General features: G+C 41.4%; 1 protein-coding gene across 3 annotated transcripts in view; it reads right to left on the minus strand.

Moving 5' to 3' along the window:
* pfkfb4a (6-phosphofructo-2-kinase/fructose-2,6-biphosphatase 4a) overlaps positions 1-16900 on the minus strand; it is a 45267-nt gene extending 28367 nt beyond the window's left edge. For 2 of the 3 annotated variants that reach the window (XM_014133375.2, XM_014133376.2), the window contains exons 1-5: positions 5806-6077; positions 4085-4201; positions 1095-1191; positions 738-804; positions 301-375 (exon numbers count right to left, since the gene is read on the minus strand). In XM_014133375.2, the coding sequence (XP_013988850.1) occupies positions 301-375; positions 738-804; positions 1095-1191; positions 4085-4201; positions 5806-6016 (567 nt within the window). In that variant the 5' untranslated portion in view covers positions 6017-6077. Of the gene's footprint in view, positions 1-300; positions 376-737; positions 805-1094; positions 1192-4084; positions 4202-5805; positions 6078-16661 lie in introns of those variants that run through there. The other variant, XM_014133377.2, reaches the window with a different exon arrangement.
* Positions 16901-26874: the final 9974 nt, after the last annotated feature.

The raw sequence follows: 26874 nt of genomic DNA on the forward strand, positions 1-26874 counted from the left end.
TTGAAAATTGCAATTCATAATTGATATTCCAATATCTGGCCCCACAAAAAATACATTTCTATTAGATATTTTGTCCAAATCGTGCAGCCCTAATGCTAACTATCATTGAAAATAAGAATTTGTTTTTAACTGACTTGCCTAGTTAAATAAAGTTTAAATTAAAAAAATACTATATAAAAAGTGACAACACCTAGCATTTTACCTCAGAGTTGTGCACTCATTTTTGTTGTGACTTTGTCAACTCACCCGTCTATACACAAGCATGATCATCATCACCACCACTGAAGAAGCCAACATTACCTTGAAGCCATTCTGCTCAGCAAACGCGATGATGGTCCCTCTCCTCTCTCTAGTGGTGTTAGTGGCATCAAACACCTGGAAAAGAACGAAACACACACCATCACACAGACTGACAGAACCACTGCACTGTAATCCATATACAAAAACACAATGAGATATCACAGCATTTCATGACGGGATAATCCCATCCCAATGTTAAAGGGCAATTCCACCACTTTCAACCTCATTTTCATTGTCTACATCACAATACCAGTGCCTACATACGTGAAAAACACACATTTATTTCTACAGCACATTTCTATCACAGAAACACACCATTTCCACTAGTATTGTGCTTGTAAAAATGAATACGAGGTTGAAAAGTGTCGGAATTGACCGTTAATGCGCACATAATCCGTCCGCAATAGTATATTTGTTTTTATAGTGATTGTACACACCGCAACTTGGCCTCCTTTGTCAGCGAGGTACTGTCTGACATCATTCAGCGCTGCTGACGCACACTGCCTACAAGGGACAGTGGGAAAACTGAGTCAGCGACAGCAGCGACAAGACTAAAAGAGCCACTGGTGGGTTAGCAGAGACAAATAAATGTAGTTTGCTTAAATCACAGACACTGGTTAAAAACAGGAAGTAATATCATATAATACCGTGATATTGTTAGGCAATTTAAACCTGGTTAAATAAAGGTGAAATAAAAATAAATAAAAAATTGGGGGGATTCAAGGACAAGTGGATCTTCTCAGTGTTTTAACTTGTTCACAGCAGAGGATCAAAGCACTGGAAATGTTTCTTACTGTCTGATCTTCAGGCCCTCCTCATTGTCTGGACGGAAGAACTCAAAGGACTTGTAGATCTTCACACACTCACGCCGGTACTGCCCAACATTGAACTCTAAATAGAGGAAAGAAAGAGTTGCATGCTTTACTTTTCTAGATACTATTACAGAGTAGAGGTCGACCGATTAATCGGAATGGCCGATTAACCTCTCTAGGGTAGGGGGGCAGTATTTGCACGGCCGGATGGAAAAAGTACCCGATTTAATCAGGTTATTACTCCTGCCCAGAAACTAGAATATGCATATAATTATTGGCTTTGGATAGAAAACACCCTAAAGTTTCTAAAACTGTTTGAATGGTGTCTGTGAGTATAACAGAACTCATATGGCAGGCCAAAACCTGAGAAGATTTCATGCAGGAAGTGGCCTGTCTGAGAAGTAGTGTTTCATCTTGGCTCTTTTTATTGAAGACTGAGGATCTTTGCAATAACGTGACACTTCCTACGGCTCCCATAGGCTCTCAGAGCCCGGGAAAAAGCTGAACGATATCGAGGCAGCCTCTGGCTGAAACACTTTATCGCTTTTGGCAAGTGGCCGCTCAGAGTACTATGGGCTTAGGCGCGTGCCCGAGTCGACCGAATGCTTTCTTTTCTTTTGTCTGTTTACCTAAACGCAGATTCCCGGTTGGAATATTATCGCTTTTTTATGAGAAAAATGGCATAAAAATTAATTTTAAACAGCGGTTGACATGCTTCGAAGTACGGTAATGGAATATTTAGAATTTTTTTGTCACGAATGGCGCCATGCTCGCCACCCTTATTTACCCTTTCGGATAGTGTCTTGAACGCACGAACAAAACGCCGCTGTTTGGATATAACGATGGATTATTTTGGACCAAACCAACATTTGTTATTGAAGTAGAAGTCCTGGGAGTGCATTCTGACAAAGACAGCAAAGGTAATAACATTTTTCTTATAGTAAATCTGACTTTGATGAGTGCTAAACTTGCTGGGTGTCTAAATAGCTAGCCCTGTGATGCCGGGCTATCTACTGAGAATATTGCAAAATGTGCTTTCACCGAAAAGCTATTTTAAAATCGGACATATCGAGTGCATAGAGGAGTTCTGTATCTATAATTCTTAAAATAATTGTTATGCTTTTTGTGAACGTTTATCGTGAGTAATTTAGTAAATTCACCGGCTGTGTTCGGTGGGAATGCTAGTCACATGCTAGTCACATGCTAATGTAAAAAGCTGGTTTTTGATATAAATATGAACTTGATTGAACAAAACATGCATGTATTGTATAACATAATGTCCTAGGGTTGTCATCTGATGAAGATCATCAAAGGTTAGTGCTACATTTAGCTGTGGTTTGGGTTTATGTGACATTATATGCTAGCTTGAAAAATGGGTGTCTGATTATTTCTGGCTGGGTACTCTGCTGACATAATCTAATGTTTTGCTTTCGTTGTAAAGCCTTTTTGAAATCGGACAGTGTGGTTAGATTAACGAGAGTCTTATCTTTAAAATGGTGTAAAATAGTCATATTTCTGAAAAATTGAAGGTTTTGCATTTCTAAGGTATTTGAATAACGCGCCACGGGATTACACTGGCTGTTGAGTAGGTGGGACGCAAGCGTCCCACCTAGCCCATAGAGGTTAATATTGCCTGCTAACATGACTTTCTTTTAACTAGGGAAATTGTGTCACTTCTCTTGCGTTCCATGCAAGCAGTCAGGGTATATGCAGCAGTTTGGGTCACCTGGCTCGTTGCGAACTGTATGAAGACCATTTCTTCCTAACAAAGACCGTAATTAATTTGCCAGAATTGTACATAATTATGACATAACATTGAAGGTCGTACAATGTAACAGCAATATTTAGACCTAGGGATGCCACCCGTTAGATAAAATACGCAACGGTTCCGTATTTCACTGAAATAATAAACGTTTTGTTTTCGAAATTAGTTTCTGGATTTGACCATATTAATGACCTAAGGCTCGTATTTCTGTGTGTTATTATGTTATAATTAAGTCTATGATTTGATATTTGATAGAGCAGTCTGACTGAGCGGTGGTAGGCACCAGCAGGCTCGTAAGCATTCATTCAAACAGCACTTTCGTGCGTTTGCCAGCAGCTTTTCGTTGTGCTTCAAGCATTGAGCTGTTTATGACTTCAAGCCTATCAACTCCCGAAATTAGGCGGTTGTAACCGATGTGAAATGGCTAGCTAGTTAGCGGGGCGCGTGCTAATAGCGTTTCAATCGGTGACGGCACTCGATCTGAGACCTTGAAGTAGTTGTTCCCCTTGCTCTGCAAGGGCCGCGGCATTTGTGGAGCAATGGATAACAATGCTTCAAGGGTGGCTGTGGTCGATGTGTTCCTGGTTCGAGCCCAGGTAGGAGCGAGGAGAGGGACGGAAGCTATACTGTTACACTGGCAATACTAAAAGTGCCTATAAGAATATCCAATAGTCAAAGGTATATGAAATACAAATGGTATAGAGAGAAATAGTCCTATAATAACTACAACCTAAAACGTCTTACCTGGGAATATTGAAGACTCACGTTAAAAGGAACCACCAGCTTTCATATGTTCTCATGTTCTGAGCAAGGAACTTAAACGTTAGCTTTTTTACATGGCACATATTGCACTTTTACTTTCTTCTCCAACGCTTTGTTTTTGCATTACTTAAATCAAATTGAACATGTTTCATTATTTATTTGAGGCTAAATTGATTTTATTGATGTATTATATTAAGTTAAAATAAAAGTGTTGATTCAGTATTGTTGTAATAGTCAATATTACAAATAAATAAATAAAAACAAAATCGGCCGATTAATCGGCATCGGCTTTTTTTGGTCCTCCAATAATCAGTATCGTCGGCGTTGAAAAATCATAGTCGGTCAACCTCTATTACAGACTGTTGAGGGGAATTGTTACGAGTTTGAGTGTGTGTGAGTGGATTGCCGAAATGTAATTTCAGGTAAAGGGGCTGAGAGTTGGTACCTCTGGTGGGCACGCCGATCCAGTTGAGATAGCGGGTGAGCTTCTTGGAGATGTAGGTCTTCCCTCTGGCTGGGAGGCCCACCGTCACTATCAGGGTGGGGCAGTTGGTCATACATACTGCACATGGAAAAAGAGTAGAGGGAGACGGGTTAAATTATTCTACTATATTTGGACAGAGACCGGCATTGAAATATAAACATAACCGAACACAGTGCAGGCTATAGCAGTGAAGGGCTCTGATTACAAAAACGTTTCATTAAATTGTCCTAAATGACCCTTTGGAGTCAATTCCCAAGTGAACTTTTGTCCCTCAACTGACCTGCCCACTGTAACTCACACTAACTATTGAGCCAAGTGAAAGAGAGCAGTTTGCAAAGATGGCAGCATTGTGTTGAAATCGGATAAGGACAACATATTCCACCAATCACTGTAGGTGACGCCCAATGCTATCTAACATGAAGAAATAAAACCATATCAGAAAGTACTGGGAATGTTGTCAATAAGGAGTAGAGGTACCAAATGTCACAAGTGCCACCATTGCATGCTATTGTGAAATGACAGTACAAGCCAAGGCATCTGGAGACTTGTAACCTAGTTTCCACACACACACTTTCTCTCACCCAGTCTGTAGAGGACAGGGTAGGGTGAGAGAGGAGCCAGTGTCTCGGCTTCATATCATATCCCTTTGGTGAAAAAGATACTCCAGTGGTGTTAATACAACAAGTCAATGCCAGGAACAAATGTCAAAGTTGCCTATATGTTTGTGAGTTTCAAACATAAAAACCTGTGCAGCAAGCCAGTAACTGATCAGGTTATGTATTACAAACCATGGTGATATTTTATGACTTAACAAGCCAGTAAAACCTGATGTTGTCATAGAGATCTCTCATGAGGGAAATGTAGCATGCAAAAGACTATTGACATAGCAGCATATTATGACCAGGAAAGTGGCCTATGATGTCTGGTCAACCCACAGAACAAATCATACTAATAAAAATACTATTGAACAGGGTAATACAGGCTTAGAAAATCAGATCCACAGAGTCCAGTGCCGGGACTAAGATTCATGTTTACCAACAAGTTTGGATTGATAAAGGATGGGGCAGATGATTTAGGACAATGCCATCATGGATTACCATCTACTGGCCTGTTGTGAACAGTCAGTGCTGGGAAAACAGACAATAGACACTTCAATGAGCAGTGTGTCCTGAAAGTGACTTAGTTTGCCACTAATGCTCAACCGCTTGGGTTGTTGTACTGGCGTCTGCTTCTTTCACAAATCAGGGGAAAATATACAATGAGATTAACACTGAGAAGCAAAGGACGCTGCTCTGGACTGGAGAGGGGCCAGTCCAATGATAGTATGAAGAACCAGTCAGAAGGGCAGTCAGAACAGACAGTCATCAGATAACAGGTAGCAAGGATTATCAATAATCGATTGCCAAGAAGACTAATGTTCTTTCTCTGGCTGACGATCACGCCGTTGATACATTCACATTTTCTCCACGTAATCAACGAAAATTACGTTACGACAAAATATATGGATAAGAACCTGGCTTGACGCTTGGCTGCACGTTTGTAATGTTAACTAGTAAGAGATAAATGTAACATTAGCTAACTATGAATAAAATGCATTTTCACCACGTAAACAACGTCCATTAAATGTATTATTCGTGCGTGTGCAACAACCGGCTTGCTGTCTAGCCACGTTATATACGCACCCTTTCTTTGAGATATGTGTTTCTCGGGAAGGCCATTTTTACACGGCAACGGCATCCAGATTTTCTTAAGCGGGTTTTGAGTGAGTTCACGCGGCGTTGCAGAGTTCGATGGTCGTTCTTCCATTCCAACTTCCATTGAGGACATGGTGGTTGCTTCGACTACTGTGGCGCGGAGCCTTTTGTCATGCGTTTCAGATGAATGGTCTCGCATCAGTGTTCTGAGGAAGTCTGGCGGTGTCGTGGTGAAACCACAGAAGGATGTGTTTACCCTAATCTCGCGAAAACACGCGCACATTTGCTCAGAGACAATGAAGTCACGCGATTGCTGTTAATGCTATTACAATTTCATACTTCCAAGTTTATATTGGGATTAAATGCCTACTAAACGACTTCATTCTTCCCTAAACATCTATAGTTTCAAGCTCTCTACAAACACGGACAATGTATCAATTCGGAGACACTAATACGTTGTATTCTGTTTACCGTAGTAACTACACAATACGACATCGAATACCGAGAATTCAAGATCAAATCACATTTTATTAGTCACATGTGCCGAATACAAAAAGTGTAGACTTTCTCCATTAGACGCAGCAGCTAATCTTCCTGGGGTCCCTGGGGGTCAACATAAAACTTGTAAATACATGACAAAGTACAGAACAGTAATAGACATAAACAACATAATATATTACATTAAATTCAAATTAAAATAAATTATAAATAGGACAGACACCAAGAGACAACAAAAAAACTATTTACACAGTATTCATATTATTATATACAGTACAGTTAAATTAGATCTTTGGTACTTTGGCTTTCCTTGTTATGGTCACTATAGCCAATGGGAATTGATATTGCTTGGGAGCAAAGCTCTGCAGCATTGGTGAAGATATGATCAATACAAGTGGATGTCACAGATCCAACACTATTGGTATACACTCTAGTTGGTTGAATAACCTGGGTCATGTTGGCATTAGTCACAGTAAGAAGCTTCCTCTTGAGAGGACAACTAGATGATAACCAGTCGATGTTCAGGTCACCAAGAAAATACATTTCTCTGTTAGCATCAGAGACCTTATCGAAAATCACACACATATTCTCCAGACACTGAGAGTTTGCACTTGGTGGGCTATAGCAGCACCCTAAAAGAAGAGGCTTCAGATGAGGCCGGAGAACCTGCAACCACAGCACGCCTACTTTATTTGTCATGAGATCCTCTCTGAGCTTTACAGGAATATGGCTTTGAATACAGTGTATTCGTAAAGTATTCAGACCCTTGACTTTTTCCATTTTGTTACGTTACAGCCTTATTCTAAAATGTATTAAATCGTTTTTTTCCCTCATCGATCTACACACACCATAATGCCAAAGCAAAAACAATTTTTTAGACATTTCTGCAAATGTATAAAAAAGAAACCTGCAAATATCACATTTACAAAAGTATTCAGACCCTTTACCCAGTACTTTGTTGAAGCATTTTTGGTGGCGATTACAGCCTTGAGTCTGCTTGCGTATGACCCTTCAAGCTTGGCCCACCTGCATTTTGACAATTCCTCCCATTCTTCTCTGCAGATCCTCTCAAGCTCTGGCAAGTTGGATTGGGAGTGTGGCTGCACAGCTATTTTCAGGTCTCTCCAGAGATGTTCGATCGAGTTCAAGTCCGGGCTCTGGCTGAGCTACTCAAGGACATTCAGAGACTTGCCCCGAAGCCACTCCTGTGTTGTCTTGGCTGTGTGCTTAGGGTCGTTGTCCTGTTGGAGGTGAACCTTTCTCTCGATCTTGACTAGTTTCCCAGTCCCTGCCACTGAAAAACATCCCCACAGCATGATGCTGCCACCACTATGCTTTCCCGTAGAGATGGTGGCAGGTTTCCTCCAGACGTGATGCTTGGCATTCACGCTAAAGAGTTCAATCTTGGTTTCATCAGAAAAGGGAATCTTGTTTCTCATGGTCTGAGAGTCATTAAGTGCCTTTTGGCAAACTCCAAGTGCCTTTTACTGAGGAGTGGCTTCCGTCTGGCCACTCTACCATAAAGGCCAGATTGGTGGATTGCTGCAGAGATGGTTGTCCTCTGGAAGGTTCTCCCATCTCCACAGAGGAACTCTGGACCTCTGTCAGAGTGACCATCGGTTCTTGGTCACGTCCCTGACCAAGGCCCTTCTCCCCTGATTGCTCAGTTTGGCCGGGTGGCCAACTCTAGGAAGAGTCTTGGTGGTTCCAAACTTCTTCCATTTAAGAATGAAGGAGGCCACTGTGTTCTTGGGGACCTTGAATGCTGCAGACATTTTTTGGTACCCTTCCCCAGATCTGTGTCCAATCTGGAAGGGGCCCAATGGTCAGACCTGGTTACTGACCTTATGTACTGAGTCTGTGTGAGTTCTGGAGGTTCAATACGTGGTACTGCCGATGAGGGGATGTGAGGGTGTGGTAGTGAGGGTTGTGGCAGGCTCCAGTTGTTCTCTTAGAGTGTGGATGGTGGTGTCCCTGTGTTGTAGCAATTATATGACTGCTGACAACTCCCTTTGTAGCTCCTCCCTGATGTCAGCTACCTCTCTCCTCATGATGCTCTAGACCGTTGCCAGCTTCTCTCTCAGCCCCTCCTTATCCTGCCTCAGAACTGTCACCTCACCACAAAGCTCATTCACCTCTACCTCCAGTAGGGAGATACTCCCAAAGCCTGGAACATGTTGTCGCTCTCCATGTCTGCAAGGGTGGCTTGGTTAGATATGAGAGTGTGGGACTTTAGGAATTAACTGATTTCTCATCAGTCTTCTGATTAAAGTGTATTAGTTAGAGTGTCATTCTCTTTCAAGGTGTCTGTTAGCTCTTTCAGTGATGTAAACTCTTGTATATATAGAGGATTAGTACAATTTCTAGGCAATTGAATCGTTACAGTGCCATTGTTGTAGGCATTAATGGTGAAGAGTCGATTATCAGACTCCTAATCATGAAATACCAAGATTTGTGGACCGTTAGTGATTCATCTCTTTCCGACATGGCCAAAGTACCTACATGTGGCAGAATACCAAGCAGCAGTATGCTGTGTTGCAGGCTTTGGTTTTCCGATGTATATATTTTGAGGTTGGGTGTTAGCACGGTAGCACATGGGGCACACCAATTGGTGTCACCTCATTAGTCAGTATGTGTTACACCTGTGCTGGTTTGTCATCTCGTTAGTGGGAAGGTGTTTCACCTGTGCTGGCCCTGGTGATATTTAAGAGTGGTTGGCCGAGCGCTCCAGTTGTTTTGAAAGAGGAGAGTTAACACCTTTAGTTGGCACGTCCGAGTTTAATTTCTAGATAATCAAGCCTTTATCTGATCTTCCCTGGTTTTGTTTCGCTCCACTTTTTGGTTTGCTTCCTGACTTTAAGTTTGGTATGGGGTTTTATTTTGTTTGCCTGTTCTTGGGCAAATTTAGTGGGTGCTCAAGGTGGGTGTCTTTTAGGTCCAAGTTGTTGCTAGATGACTTTCAATGGACACCCCCATGAGTGTCCATAAAACCCCACTTGTTTTGGTTGTTGTCAGTGACTTTGTTAGTTTCTGTTTGAGTAACAATTTATGGTTTTCTTGCTGGGCAATGTGACATCTGTATAGAAGAGCAGGTCAGAGATTGTATTGTCTCCAATTAGAGTATAATCAGTAAACAATGTCTCTGTCTGGATTTTTCCCTCCAACTTTGGTTTGTGATGCTGTTTACAATGTCCAGAGTTGATGCATGCAACTTTGAAATAATGAATTTCTTATATTGTTTGTTTCTATAGCTACTTTCATAATCTCAAAGCACTTCAAAAACAAACAAGCGATACATGAGTATCCTAACTATAGTTTATTTAACTTAACTAGGCAAGTCAGTTAACAACTTTCTTATTTACAATGACGGCCTACCAAAAGGCCTCCTGCGGGGACGGGGGCTGACAGTTAGGTCAACCAATAGATGCCAAGTCTTTTAGTGCATGTAATGTAATGTAATGTAAATGTAAACATGTATCCTCCAAAGATGGAGAGGGACAGTTCATGGCTTGATCAGAGGAAGGTTGGTCAGGGAGATGGTTATGAAGTCTGACGATCATGTAGAGGGCTACTCTGGAACCAGCCTGAGTCTTGTAGCTACTGGACTAATGAAAATATCAAGCTATTAAATGTGTAATTTAGGGCAGTTAACACTGTTCACACCAACTACAATGTCCAGAATAATCCTACTTTATGTGCTTGTTTTGGTTTTGTTTCCTTTTCAATGACTTGTACTGTCTTTCCTTTAAAAATCTTCCAGAAACCCTCCAAATCAATTCCTTTTTCTGTTGGTTTTATCCTCTATTTTTCCTCTTTCTCGTTGTCCTCATGTCCTAGTCCCTCAATCCTACTCTTGTTGCTTCTTGCCAGATCAAGTAGACTAGCTAGCTTTCATAGCCAGGTTGATCAATTAATCTTCTAAAATGAAAAATATCTCCAGATGTGGAGACAGCACTCCATTGAAACCACCAAACTGTTCCCAAAAAACAATTATTTTAAAAATTAGGAGCTTAACTGCTGCTGCTGCACAGATGTAGTTGAGGTGATTGAGGTAATATGTACATATAGGTAGGGGGAAAAGTGACTAGTCAATCAGGATAGATAACAGAGTAGCAGCAGCAGTGTGTGAGAGTATGTGTGTATTGGAGTGTAGTGTGTGTGTGGGTAGAGCCAGTGCAACAACAAAGGGGGTCAATGCAAATAGTCCGGGTAGCCATATGATTAACTGTTCAGCAGTCTTCTGGCTTGAGGGTAGAAGCTATTCAGATAGACTGTAGGCTGCTACAGACAGGGAAATAATGGTACAGGTATAACTCACAAGATATACATCTTAACACTAAATATATAGATGTTACGGTGTAAAACCATAGTGTAAAACAAATATGGGAGCTATATGCTCCTCAGAAAAAAAGGATATCTAAAAACACTAAGAGTTGTTTTTTACAAAACTGTTCAAACCGCAATGGTGGGACAATTAGCTGATGGGTAAATACCAAAGTAATATTATAATGCTTCCATGACCTCAGAATACCAACAGGTTCAGTGTTTGTGAATAACTTTTATCTCAATCCCAAACAAAAGGGTGCACCTCTCCAATACAGGTAGTGTTTGTCCATAAGATGGCAGCATTTGGCTAGCTAAGCTTAAAATTGTGAAGCATTGATAGTACATTATACTGGATGGTGGATCAGAAGACCTGATAACACACAATAGCCCATGCAAGCACAATGTGCAGAAGTGGGCACATAGTGGGCACACCTCATAGTGATTATAATTGGTACCCGAAGGTCATAACGGTAATGAATATGAAAATAACCTCTCAATGACAACAAAACAAAGGAGCTGATCGTGGACTTCAGGAAACAGCAGCGGGAGCACCCCCCTATACACATCGACGGGACAGCAGTGGAGAAGGTGGAAAGCTTCAAGTTCCTCGGCGTACACATCATTGACAAACTGAAATGGTCCACCCACACAGACAGTGTGGTGAAAAAGGCACATCAGCACCTCTTCAACCTGAGGAGGCTGAAGAAATTTGGCGTGGCACCTAAAACCCTCAAACTTTTATAGATGCACAAACGAAAGCAACCTGTCGGGCTGTATCACCACCTGGTACGGAAACTGCACCGCTGGAAACCGCAGGGCTCTCCAGATGGTGGTGCGGTCTGCCCGACGCATAATCAGGGGAAAACTACCTGCCCTCCTGGACACCTACAGCACCCGATGTCACAGGAAGGCCAAAAAGATCATCAAGGACAACAACCACCCAGGCCACTGCTTGTTCACCCCGCTATCATCCAGAAGGTGAGGTCAGTACTGGTGCATCAAAGCTGGGACCAAGAGACTGAAAACAGCCATCAGACTATTAAATAGCCATCACTAGCACATTAGAGGCGGCTGCCCTATACATAGACTTGAAATCACTGGCCACTTTAATAATTGGAACACTGGTCACTTTAATAATGTTTACATACTGTGCATTACTCACCTCATATATAAACATCCCTTTTTCCGGACCCTGTCTTTCAAAGATAATTCGTAAAATCCAAATAACTTCACAGATCTTCATTGTAAAGGGTTTAAACACTGTTTCCCATGCTTGTTCAATGAACCATAAACAATACTGAACATGCACCTGGGGAACGGTCGTTAAGACACTAACAGCTTACAGACAGACGGTAGGCAATTAAGGTCACAGTTATGAAAACTTAGGACACTAAAGAGGCCTTTCTACTGACTCTGAAAAACACCAAAAGAAAGATGTCCAGGGTCCCTGCTCATCTGCGTGAACGTGCCTTAGGCATGCTGCAAGGAGGCATGAGGACTGCAGATGTGGCCAGGGCAATAAATTGCAATGTACTGTGAGACGCCTAAGACAGCGCTACAGGGAGACAAGGCCTCTAGAAGTGCAAGTGATATAAAACACAAAATATTCATTAATATGCTGTAATGTTTGCAAACACATTACCTAGAAGGCAACCTGCTTGCACCAATCCTTTGTAATTACAGTAAAATACTGTGAAATACAAACCCCTCCCATCAACCAATTTCATTCATCCATTCATTCAATAATTCTGATTAAGGTAGCATTTACTTTTTTACAAAATAATAGTCAATTTTACTGTGTGTCATTACACAGTACTTGCTTAGATACCACATTTACATTACAATAAGTGTTCTGTAATATGAAATATAGAATTTTACTTGCCACAGAGCTGCCTATAAGATACTGTCAAATTCACGGTAAACTCTTTACAATGTGCCCCTGACAGACATTTGCCCTTTTATAATTATTGTTTGTGCATTCTGTAGTGTAGATGATCTAACCAGTCCAGTACTACCACTCCACATTCTTTAGAGCTAACAAACCTGATTTGTCAGCATCAATCTGGTTATGACAAGGTTTGACTTCAAACAGTAAACTTTAGTCACTACACTTTAAAGGGGTTGCCCATACTGCAGTACACCTACTGTAATATTAATACAGTATCAAAGCAAGTACTGTGTAATGACAGTTTGACACACAGTACAATACTGTAAAAAAAAGTAAATGCTACTGTAATGAATTAATGAAATGAAATTAATTTAGGTGAGATGGGGTTATTAATTCACAGTATTTACATGGGATTGGTGCAAGCAGGTTGTGAGCGAGCGCCACGTCTATTTCTATGGGCACGTCTATTTCTATGGGCACAAGCACTGTTCATGACACAAACTGTTCACACCCCTCTTGTTGGCGACGATAACATTTTGCAGGTTTAAAGCTAATATCCTGCAATTCTACACATTTTGTCATGGGGTGCAGAGAACATATTGGGAAAGAGGATACCTAGTCAGTTGTACAACTGAATGCATTCAACTGAAATGTGTCTCCGCATTTAACCCAACCTGAATCAGAGAGGTGCGGGGGGCTGCCTTAATCGACATCCACGTCTTCGACACCCGGGGTTTTACAGTTTTAAAGCAAATTTTCTTGCAATTCTATACATTTTATCCATGTCTAATGTGCATTCATGTGATATTTGAGTGACTCAAACATTAAAACATCACAAAAAAATCCATGGGCTAAAAGAACCTAGCTAAAAAAACGTTAGCTAACATGGGTTAGTTGATCTAGATATTTCTCTAAGGTATGCAATGAATGACATGACAAGAGGAAAACTGATAATGCACTTCGCAATTTCGAAATCTACTATTACTACTTTCAAGAGTAAGTTGTTTGGGAACCACTATGCTAAGTAATTACAGAATATCAATGAATATTTGGTGTTATATCACTTGCACTTAATAGAGGCCTTAACAAAGGCTTCCAAACGTACAGCAACTACAGGGCAAAACAGGTCATGGCAAAATGCTCAACCAATAAAGGTTTACGACTTGCTACCACTCTAAGCTGTCTCCTATACATTTTCAACTAAATAAGGGTGAAATAAAGGTTAAATAAAAATGTATATCTATATATCAGTTAAAATGTTACAGCATTCTCACTAACTGGTGCAAAAAATATAGCCTCTTACAAAGCACACCTCAAAATAAGTTAATGAACCAGAAACAACAATATTTGTTTTTGAAGCAAAAGTTTTTTTTTAGACATTTTTACCCCCTTTTTCTCCCCAATTTCGTGATCACGATCTTGTCTCATCGCTGCAACTCCCCAACAGGCATGGGAGAGGCGACGGTCAAGTCATGCGTCCACCGAAACATGACTCGCCAAGCCGCGCTTCTTGACACCGGCTCGCTTAACCCGGAATCCAACTGCACCAATCTGTCGGAGGAAACACCGTTCAACTGACGACTGAAGTCAGCCTGCAGGGGCCTGGCCCACCACAAGGAGTTGCTAGAGCGCAATGAGCCTAGTAAAGCCCCCCCCGGTCAAACCCACCCCTAACCCGGATGACGCTGGGCCAATTGTGCGCTGCCCTATGGGACTCCCGGTCATGGCTGGTTGTGACAGCCTGGGATCAAACGCCAGGCTGTAATGATGCCACACCACTGTGATGCTGTGCTTTAGATCGCTGCGCCACACGGGAGTCTGACACAAAAGGTTTTTGATGCTCCAAAAATATGATACGGTACTGTAATCTGGAATGTAATTACAGTACAATTCTTTCCCTGCCCAGAACATTTTCCCACAATTCACTATAATTTACAGTATGCTGCAGTTAAACGTGTCACACAGTATTTCACTATTGATAATACACAATTTCCCTTTATACATTTTGTTGTTACAGTGTATGTAAATTCCCTGGTTTCTCAACCTGCCAGATAGGTGTGCTTGCCAGGAAGCCTTTTAGCCTGTCATTTATAGTCAAAACATTGGGATAGCATACAGTGAATGCCCTATGAGCAACTAAGGCAGTGAAAACACAATTCATACATAGTTGCCAGTATTGTTTTTGGTGTAGCAGCTGCAACTCCACAGTGAGGTGGTTTTCCTAGACATCTGTGAGGATATAAATCAACTCATGACAGAACCTTCTACACTACATTGTATCATGAACAGAAAGTGGGTCTAGCATGTCCCCTCCCACACAACCTGGCCTCAGAGCATTTCATATTATTCTGTACATAAATCCGAAACACTACATTTAGTATGATATGTTTCATATGGTACATATTAATTTGTGGTGTCCATCACCAATTTCATATGATATGTTACGAATTACAATTTGTATTATATGTTATGAATTTGCAAATGTACAATATGTTACAATTTTGCAAAACCTGCAATGTGTTAAGAATCTGCAAAAATAAATGACATGTTACAAATTCTTGCTAGGTGGCTAACATTAGCTAGCTTGCTGTTAGCTGGGTTAGGGTTAGGGGTTAAGTTTAGGAGTTAGGTTAAAGGGTTAAGGTTAGGGGTACGGTTAGCTAAAATAGTTAAGGTTAGTGTTAGGGGAAGGGTTCGCTAACATGCTACGTAGTTGCTAAGTAGTTGCAAAGTATCTAAAAAGTAGTAAGTAGTTGAAAAGGTGATAATTAGCTAAAATTCTAAAGTTGTCCGTGATGAGATTCGAACTCGCAACCATTGGGTTGCTAGATCTTCTCGTTATACGTCCAGCCATCCACCCAGACGTAACCATTTGTCTTATGTAACCATACCAAACGTAACATATCATACTCATTCAGGGTCCCGGATTTACGTTTACTAGTGTAACGACCCTGGGTTTATAAGCTAGGATATCGACTCTGCCGCTTGAGCATGCTTTTGGGGTACAGTCGATAGCGCGCTGGACTTCGGGCTAGAAGGTCGGGGGTTCGAGGCTTGTTCTCTGCCTGTTTCATTACATTGGTGTCAGAAGTGGGATCAGACCTTGCATCCACGACAGTGCGTGTGCTTGGCCAGTGAGCACATTCCTATAAGACGTAGAATCGCAAGCTAGCGTGATGACGCGCTCTTTGAAAGGAGGGATTAGCGTAACGACCCTGGGTTTATAAGCGCAGATATCAACTCTGCTGCTTGAGCATACTTTTAGGGCACAGTCGATCGTGCGCTGGACTTCGGGCTAGAAGGTCGAGGGTTCAAGGCCTGCTCCCTGCCTGTTTCATTACACTATGTTACGTCTAGTGTATGAGACCAGGCTGTCCCACGTCGCAGCTGTCAGGGAGTTTCGCCCTTAATAGCTCAATGGTTGTGCTAGAAGCAATAACACATAGAAACTCACTTAGCCTAGAAATGCCAAGGTTATAAGTAGCATGTTTATCGTTTCCCATATAATATATCGTAATTGTTCCTAAAAAGTCCGTTTATTTGAGTTGAAATAAAAGATTCCAAAGGGGTCTGTGGTTTAAATATCGATTATTTTGCAGAGCCTAAATTCAGCAGACTGTCCTTCCAAATCGGCCATAAGAAACTAATGCATGTCACTGTCACATTACATTATTACCTTTGCCTGGCAAACACCAGTAATCCTGGTAGCACCAGGTAGGCTATAGGAATGAATTGTCAAGCTTTGATCACATATTGCAAACTAAATGTACACTTTATCCTATGAAACTATACTGCCTATGTTGAATGAATGGACGTGTACGACTGAGTGGAGTCAGCTTCAAATTAAATAGCTGCTCATAGGCAATAAATAACATCTGTTTGTCAGTGTGGTAAAACAATCTGTCGTGAATGTCAATCTTCAAAACGTCTACATTGTAGGTCGTATCGTCGTCACTATAAGGTCATTTTTCAGCGTCAAAACAACACACTGCCTATGACATCAACACTTGTTTACGTCTTCCCGAAAAGCCCATACGTCGTTTTCAGTTGGCTATTCGCAGCCCAGCTTTGGTCGAATGTCTGCATGCATAGCACATAATAAACCTTATTATCTAAAGTCCAAATTCCTTACCCGTCCGATCCAGATTCTGCGTGCTTTTTGAACGACTGGAGCCTCTCATCATCCCTATTTAGTTCTGGTGTAGCCTACGTTGCGTAGAGGTTGGTTGTGGTGTGTGTGAGTCTGATGAGAGAGGGGCAATCACACGGAAGAAACGTGCCGCAGCCAGTTGAGGTCTAGAGCTGTATGATACTGTGATGCATGTTGTCTATGCATGCACACACCCACTTCTGCTGGATTGCTTCAGAGTGATTGGGATTCCTCTGTAAGAGGCTCAGGCTGAGTTACTATTCAGTTTCTCAAGATGAACATATTTGAACACATGATATTTTTCTTATTGTTCACACTCTGTTTCAGCTTGGGCCAGGAAATCAAATTAAATCACAAGACAGTCAGGTAGGAGTTTAGGACAAGTGACTGATGCTGTAGCCTACTGAACAATGCCTACATGTCCTTGGCCTGCAGCATTGAATGAGTTACAGGCTATATATAGACTGAGATGTAGGCCAAGGTCTTCCAGTGAGTCTAAGAACTCATTTATTTAAGTTTCCTCTGGGAGATTGTGTTTACCATAGATGGGATCTGAATGAACACATTTTCAGTGCAATACACCTGAAAGTTAAACTGCTGTAGCCTAATCTGAATTTTGCAATGACATGGCCTATTGATTTAGTAGCGACACTAAATTAGCTATATGGGTTAAGTGGACACACACGCACACACACACACACCTAACAATGTGACCCAGCAGCCCAGCAGAGATAACAGTGCAGCACGTGACCCGCCTTTGTGGACTGAAGATCGAGAGAGAGCAAGAGAGAGAGAGATAATTGCAGAGTGCTGTATGTGAGCACAAGATCTAAGGGTAGATAAATTAGGGGGTCATCATAATGGTGAGAGGGAAAGAGACCTATGGTAAAAGGCTGATAGGCAGAGATAGTTAGAGTTAGAAAGCGTGAGATAAGGGACACTGTGCATGAGAATGGCTTGACCCCTCTCCTGTTCCTCACCATGTCTCCATAAGACCATAGTGATTAGCATCCCGTCGTACCACCTTTTCACCTTTCACTTCATCCCACATATCCCCCTCCCACACTCTAGCCTCTGGCAGCATTATGTGTCCAGGGCTGGCTAAACAGGCTGTGTCCCAACCAGTCACTGCTGGAGGCACAATAAATACCACCCATACCCAGTGGCGACCCGGCATTCAGGGCAGGTGGGGCAGAGTTACATTAGAAGTGCCCATCCAAGATGACTCAAGGTCATTGGCCACAGATACAATGACGTCAACTCATGTTATATCTACAGTAGATTTGATTGGACTGATTATGTCAACATCATACTTTCAAAATCTTAGCAAGCAGTCATCCTCAGGAATCAAGTTGACAATCTACTGGCAAATCCTTTTTAGTCCTTGTCATATGAAGATAAATAATGTAGAGAAATTATAGATAAAACGTATCGGTGCTCATCCGCCATTGGACATAAACATTACACAACAAGTTGGAAATCGCAAATTCAACAATGAGTGGTTTGGAAGGAATCAGTGGCTTACTGCAAGCATTGCAAAGCAATCATTAGCTTGTTATTCAGTGGAGTGGCTGTGTGGTCCCAAGTCTAAGATTAACAGTCTCTTTTCCTAGTTTCAAATTATAAACATTCAACATTGGCCATGCTGTCAATGAAGCATGATTTTTGTCACGATCAAAACAACTGTTAACTTGGAACTGCAAAATCTGACTTTAGTGAGTTCAAGAAAACTGTGAACTCGGGAAAAAATGTGCTTCGACTGGGAAAATACGTTTTGAACTTTCATCCAACTCGGAATTGTAAATTGGGAACTCAGGCCTCTTTCTAGAGCTACGACCTGAAGATCAGTGATGTCATCATGATTAAATCTTTTTTTTCTTATTTTTTCCCAGTTGTCTAGAAAGCACCATAAATCCAGAGAATGCCAGAATCGCCACCTTCTTATTCAAGTGAGCACAGCTCAACAAGTTGAGTCCAAAAATGTATTGTATGCTGCTGCATAAATTATGTAATATGCCAGGGAGATATGTATTCTGTAGCTAAGTAATACTAAGTGTATGTTGAGTAGTAAGCTGTTAGTAGCCAATGTGCCTCACCCTATTAAACTGGTCTATTTTCACCTCTAAATTTTGCCTCCTGTTCTAACGTGGTGGTGCACATGTAGCCTATAACCTGCTTTTGAGAAATGTAATCATTGAATATAGTAAGAGCTTTCATTGTCTGGTTTGTCACTGTTTGTCGCCATTATAGTGCAATTCACGTATTGTTTAGTGTTGTGTAGTGGCTTTGCTGGCATGCATCCCACTTTTATTTTTTGCCACACCAAGATTTACATGCTAAAATCGCTACTGCCCATACCAGCCTCCTGCTTTAATCATGCATCTGCTGCCATGACTGTATTGAGCATGCTAGTGGCTGTGGGGGAGTTGTGGAGATGCTTTGAAGTGAAATCATAACCAACAAATGCTTTATAACGGAGTTATAAAGTTTAACAGGCTAAGTTCTTCATGCTAGTTACCATCTTCTACCCCAGACTGTTTTCATCATCCATTGTGACATAGTAAATTTGCATTTTTATTACGAAGTACCTTCTTGTCACACATGAAGAAAAAATGTCTCTCAGAGTGGAAAAATGTAATTCCTGCAATATGTTCTGTTTTATTACTATGTATTTTACTTCCATCCAACAAAATGTAAAGGATAAAACACAGACTGTTGGAGGGCTAAATTAAGTGGCATACTATCTGTGAACTGTCACTCGAACATTCCTTTTCTGCCTTAATTCCTCTGGTGTAGAAAGTGAGATCTGAGAATGTCAGTGAAAATATCCATGAGAAGCAAACAACAGCTGTGAGGTCATGATCTGTTTGAGCCAAATATAAGCATGGCGGATATCCCATATTAACAACAGCACAGCCAAACACAACTACACCAAACAAAAATATAAACGCAACATGTAAATTGTTGGTCCCATGTTTCATTAGCTGAATTAAAAGTTCCCCGAAATGTTCGATACACACAAAAAGCTTATTTCTCACAATAATTTTGCACAAATTTGTTTACATCCCTGTTCATTTTTCTTTGCCAAGATAATCCATCCACCTGACAGGTGTGGCATATCAATACATATCAAACAGCATGATCATTACACAAGTGCACCTTGTGCTGTTCTCGGGGTGATGAGAGGTGTTGGGTTTGCGCCATACATAGCATTTTCCTTGATGGCCAAAAAGCTCAATTTTAGTCTCATCTGACCAGAGTACCTTCTTCCATATGTTTGGGGAGTCTCCCACATGCCTTTTGGCGAACTCCAAACGTGTTTGCTTATTTTTTCTTTAAGCAATGGCTTTTTTCTGGCCACTCTTCTGTAAAGCCCACTCTAAAAAAGGCCACTCTAAAATGTACAGTTTTGTCACACAACACAACGCCATAGATGCCGGAAGTTTTGAGTGAGCGTGCAATTGGCATGCTGACTGCAGGAATGTCCACCAGTGCTGTTGCCAGAGAATTTAATGTTCATATCTCTACCATAAGCCACCTCCAATTTCGTTTTAGCGAATTTGGCAGTACATCTAACCGGCCTCACAACCGCAGACCACGTGTATGGCGCCGTTTGGGCGAGCAGTTTGCTGATGTCAACGTTGTGAAAAGATTTCCCCATGGTGGTGGTGGGGTTACAGTATGGGCAGGCAGGCAGGCATAAGCCAATGGAATTTAATCAATGGCAATTTGAATGCACAGAGATACCGTGATGAGATCATGAGGCCCATTGTAAGGCCCATTTTTCTTAAGGTATCTGTGACCAAGAGATACGATGGCTTGCGAAAGTATTCACCCCCTTGACATTTTTCCTATTTTGTTTCCTTACAACCTGGAAATAAAATAGATTTTGGGGGGGTTGTATCATTTGATTTACACAACATGCCTACCACTTTGAAGATGCTAAATATTTTTTATTGTGAAACAAACAAGAAATATGACAAAAAAAACTGAAAACGTGAGCGCGCATAACTATTCAGTCAATACTTTGTAGAGCCACTTTTTGCAAAAATTACAGCTGCAAGTCTCTTGGGGTATGTCTCTATAAGCTTGGCACATCTAGCCACTGGGATTTTTTCCCATTCCTCAAGGCAAAACTGCTCCAGCTCCTACAAGTTGAATGGTTTCCGCTGGTGTACAGCAATCTTTAAGTCATACTACAGATTCTCAAGAGGATTGAGGTCTGGGATTTGACTAAGCCATTCCAAGACATTTAAATGTTTCCCCTTAAACCACTCAAGTGTTGCTTTAGCAGTATGCTTAGGGTCATTGTCCTGCTGGAAGGTGAATCTCCGTCCCAGTATCAAATCTCTGGAAGACTGAAACAGGTTTCCCTCAAGAATTTCCCTGTATTTAGCACCATCCATCATTCCTTCAATTCTGACCAATTTCCCAGTCTCTGCCAATGAAAAACATCCCCACAGCATGATGCTGCCACCATCATGCTTCACTGTGGGGATAGTGTTATCGGGGTGATGAGAGGTGTTGGGTTTGCGCCATACATAGCATTTTCCTTGATGGCCAAAAAGCTCAATTTTAGTCTCATCTGACCAGAGTACCTTCTTCCATATGTTTGGGGAGTCTCCCACATGCCTTTTGGCGAACTCCAAACGTGTTTGCTTATTTTTTCTTTAAGCAATGGCTTTTTTCTGGCCACTCTTCTGTAAAGCCCAGCTCTGTGGAGTGTACGGCTTAAAGTGGTCCTATGGACAGATACTCCAATCTCCGCTGTGGAGCTTTGCTGCTCCTTCAGGGTTATCTTTGGTCTCTTTGTTGCCTCTTTGATTAACGCCCTCCTTGTCTGATCCAATAGTTTTTGGTGGGCGGCCCTCTCTTGACAGGTTTCTTGTGGTGCCATATTCTTTCCATTTTTTAATAATGGATTTCATGCTGCTCCGTGGGATGTTCAAAGTTTCTGATATTTTTTATAACCCAACACTGATCTGTACTTCTCCACAACTTTGTCCCTGACCTGTTTGGAGAGCTCTTGGTCTCCATGGTTCCGCTTGCTTGGTGGTGCTCCTTGCTTAGTGGTGTTGCAGACTCTGGGGCCTTTCAGATCATGTGTATATATACTGAGATCATGTGACACTTAGATTGCACACAGGTGGACTTTGTTTAACTAATTATGTGACTTATGAAGGTAATTGGTTACACCAGATCTTATTTAGGGGCTTCATAGCAAAGGGGGTGAATACATGTGTACACACCACTTTTCTGGGGGGGGGTTTAATAATTTTTTGAAACAAGTTATTTTTTTAATTTCACTTCACCAATTTGGACTATTTTGTGTATGTCCATTATATGAAATAAAAATAAAAATCTATTTAAATGACAGGTTGGAATGCAACAAAATAGGAAAAACACCAAGGGGGATGAATACTTTTGCAAGGCATTGTACATATCTGTATTCCCAATCATGTGAAATCCATAGATTAGGGCCTAATGTATTTATTTAAATTGATTTATTTCCTTATATGAACTGTAACTCAGTAAAATCTATGAAACTGTTGCATATTGCGTTTATATTTTTGTTCAGTATAACTTCTTCCTCCCATCCCCCAAATACCAGATGGCAGCAACCATGTGTGCTGGAAGTAGGGGAAAGGTGATTCATTTTGGTATGTTCTAAACATATGAGGATGACCTTCCAGAGAAGAACTCTGAGGGTCAAACAGCTGTGTTCCAAATAACAGCTCCACTGCTTCTATTTATACAGTTGCTGGTGAAAGTCTACACACCCATTGCACAGTCTTCACATTTTGCTGCCTTAAAATTCAATCTATAAAGAGAATACATTCCATTTTTTTCTGTACCGATCTACACAACCTTCTCCACAATTCCAGAGTGATAGAAAAATTATAGAACATTTTCCAAATTAATGAAAAACGAAGATGTATTGATTGTGTTGAGTTAATACTTGGTGGAAGCACTTTTGGCAGCCATTACAGCTGTAAATAATTTTGAATAAGATTCTACCAACTTTGCACAACTCTTAGGGCAACATTTATCCATTGTGTTTGTCAAAATTGCTCAAGCTCATAAAAAATTTGGTTGGGAATCATTGATGGACAGCAATATTCAGAATAAAAAAAAGATGAAAGGAGCAAAGCCCAGATAAAAAGTTATTCTGAATACCTAACCCAGGGATAGAGTTGTATTTTTAAGTGGGACAATTCCACAAATTGTAATGCCAAAGACACAATAGAATGGCTTTCCAATAGGTGTTGAGGTTTTATGAATGGTCCAGTCTCAGTCCTGACTTACACTACATTACCAAAAGTATGTGGACACCTGCCCGTCAAACATCTCATTCCAAAATCATGGGCGTTAATATGGAGTTGGTCACCCATTTTCTGCTATAACAGCCTCCACTCTTCTGGGAAGGCTCTCCACTAGATGTTGGAACATTGCTGCGGGGCCTTGCTTCCATTCAGCCACAAGAGCATTAGTGAGGTCGGGCACTGATGTTGGGCGATTAGGCCTGGCTCGCAGTCGGCATTCCAATTCATCCCAAAGGTGTTCGATGGGGTTGATGTCAGGACTCTGTGCAAGCCAGTCAAGTTCTTCCAAGGATCTTGACAAACCATTTCTGTATGGACATCGCTTTGTGCATGGGGGAATTGTCATGCTGAAACAGGAAAGGGCATTCCCCAAACTATTGCCACAAAGTTGGAAGCACAGAATTGTCACGGTTGTGTGGAGATGGACCAAGGCGCAGCGTGATTAAAGTTCCACATCTTTATTTAGTGCGAACTTCCAAACAAAACAAGTAAACAATTAACGAACATCATGACATCAGAGGTGCTACATGCACTTAACTCAAAACAATATCCCACAAAACACAGGTGGGAAAAAGGCTACCTAAATATGATCTCCAATTAGAGGCAACGATTACCAGCTGCCTCTAATTGGGAACCATACCAAGCACACCAACATAGAAATAATAAACCTAGAACACCCCCTAGTCACGCCCTGACCTACTTACTATACCATAGAGAACCAAGGGCTCTCTATGGTCAGGGCGTGACAAGAATTGTCTAATGTCATTGTATGCTGTTGCGTTAAGATTTCCCTTCACTGGAACTAAGGGGCCAAGCCCGAAAAACAGCCCCATTAATCCTTCTCCACCAAACTTTACAGTTGGCACTATGCATTGGGGCAGGTAGCGTTCTCCTCGCATCTGCCAAACCAAGATTCGTCCACCGAACTGCCAGATGGTGAAACATGATTTATCACTCCAGAGAATGCGTTTCCACTGCTCCAGAGTACAATGGTTGCGAGCTTTACACCACTCCAACCAACGCTTGGCATTGCGCATGGGGATCTTAGGCTTGTTTGCAGCTGCGCGGCCATGGAAACCCATTTCATGAAGCTCCCGATGAACAGTTCTTGTGCTGACGTTGTTTTCAGAGGCAGTTTGGAACTTGGTAGTGAGGGTTGCAACCGAGGACAGAGGATTTTTACGCGCTTCAGCACTCGATGGTCCCGTTCTGTGAGCTTGTGTGGCCTACCACTTCGTGGCTAAGCCGTTATTGCTCCTAGTTGTTTCCACTTCACAATAACAGCACTGACCGGGCTACGTTGAAAGTCACTGAACGCTTCAGTAAGGTCATTCTACTGGCAATGTTTGTCTATGGAGATTGCATGGATGTGTGCTCGATTTATATACCTGTCAGCAACCGGTGTTCCTGAAATAGCTGAATCTACTATTTTGAAGGGGTGTCCACATACTTTTGTATATATAGTGTAAATCTGCTTCAAAATCAGAGACAATGTTTGAATATTGCTGTCCATTAATGACTCCCAACCAAATTTACTGAGCTTGAGCAATTTTGACAATGGATATACAGGTAACTGCCAAAATAAATGAAACACCAACATAAAGCATCTTAATAGAGCTTTGGGCCACCACGAGCCGCCAGAACAGCTTCAACGCGTCTTAGTATCTGGAACTCTATTAGAGGGATGTGACACCATTCTTCAACAATAAATAATAATAATACATTTTTGACTTAATGTTATATCTTATGTTGTTCTTGTCTATAACTGTTCTGTACTTTGCCATGTACTTGTATGTTTTATGTGGATCCCAGGAAGAGTAGCTGCTGCATGTGCAGAAGCTAATGGGGATCCTAATAAACTAAACTCTAAGGTGAGACCATGTCCAGTATATTACCTACCTCCTCTCTCTCACCTGAGACCATGTCCAGTATATTACCTACCTCCTCTCTCTCACCTGAGACCATGGACAGTATATTACCTACCTCCTCTCTCTCAGGTGAGACCATGGACAGTATATTACCTACCTCCTCTCTCTCAGGTGAGACCATGGACAGTATATTACCTATCTCCTCTCTCTCACCTGAGACCATGGACAGTATATTACCTACCTCCTCTCTCTCAGGTGAGACCATGGACAGTATATTACCTATCTCCTCTCTCCCATCAAAATTATATGATCAAATCAACATCAATGTTTATTTGGCATATGCACAGGATACAGTGGGGTGTATACAGGAATATATCATTGCATTGTACCGTGCACTATTAAAGTAACAATTTGTTTTATGTTTTACCACACAGTGCCAACAAGCTGCACAGACTCTGACTCGTCCCTCCTGTCCCACTACCAACCAAGCAAGAGTTTCTCCAAGAACATCAGTGTAAAGGTTTGGTAGGAAACTTTTGTTCATACAGAATGGCAGACATTATGCTTGTTACAAGTATTTTCCCCTTTCCTGATTAAACTTCAACAATTAGTATACAATTACATTGAGTTACAATAAATGAAAACTTGGTTTGGAAAGGCCATTGACACTAATAAGTGATTTCAATACATTTCAGTGATATTATTTTTTAATTGGTTGAATGAATGTTGAAGAAACATGGGCAACTGCAGAGTTTATAAAAGAGAGAGACAAATAAGCAGTGGCGACCCGTCATTCAGCCTGTTTTGCATTATATCTTGGCATTAATATGTGTCACATATCAGTTCCTAAACAATGTAAATAAAAAATGTATTGAGTTAATAAAGTTGCATACCAACCTGGTCTCTTTTTTCCTTTCTTGTTAAAGGCAGCTCTAAAATGCAGGTGTTTCAGCCTAGCTCAGTGCTTTCTGTGGTGGAGGGGCAGCCAGCGGAAAACACAGAGCATAGGGGTGAGTAATCGTCTCTAGTTGCGCCGTGATTGGCTCAGTGTTGGGGACACTACGTCAAGGCAAAATCTACAGGGTGATCTAGAAATTTCAAACCCACTTGGGTGCTGCCATAGATTTACCTTATAAATGCCCATCGAAGAAGGCTCAAGGTCATTGGCCACAGATAAAAGTATGTTTAATCATGTTATATCTACCGTAGCTTTGATTGGACTGATCATGTCAACGTCATGCTTTCAAAATCTTAGCTAGCAAGCTAGCAGTCATCATCATGAATCACGTCGACAATCTACTGGCAAATCCTTTTCAATCCTTGTCATATGAAGAGAAATTATAGATAAAACGTATCGGTTCTCATCGGCCATTGGACATAAACATTACACAACAAGTTAGAAATCGCAAATTCAACAATGAGTGATTTTGAAGGATTCAGTGGCAACCTGCAAGCGTTGCAAAGTAATCACTATTTTTCATCCCCTGCCTGCTATTCGGTGGAGAGGGTGTGTGGTCCAAGTCTGTGCTTAAGGGTCTCTTTTCCAAGCTTAAAAGGATAAACATTCCCACGCAACACCATGGGCCAGAATATATTGGCCATGCTGTCAATGAAAACAACTGGAAACTCGGAACTGGGAAATCTCAGACTTCAGTGAGTTCAAGACAACTGGAAACTCGGGAAAAAACATCCTCCGACTGGGAAAATAAGATTTGAACGGTCATCCAACTCGGAATTCCAAGTCGGGAACTCGTGCCACTTTCTGGAGCTCCGACCTGAAGATCACTGACATCATGATCCAACCTTGTTTTTTTCTGAGTATCCAGTTGTCTTGAAAGCACCGTAAATCCAATGAATGCCAGACTTTCATGACAAAGTTTCATGACAAACTTTGCCCACAAGAAGAATCACCACGCCACCTTCCTGTTCAAGTGAGCACAGCACAACAACGGTGAGTCCAAAAATGTCTTGTATGCTGCTGCATAAACTGCTGTAATATGCCAG

The sequence above is a fragment of the Salmo salar genome, chromosome ssa12, assembly GCF_905237065.1.
Source record: "Salmo salar chromosome ssa12, Ssal_v3.1, whole genome shotgun sequence".
NCBI classification, from domain to species: Eukaryota; Metazoa; Chordata; class Actinopteri; order Salmoniformes; family Salmonidae; genus Salmo; species Salmo salar.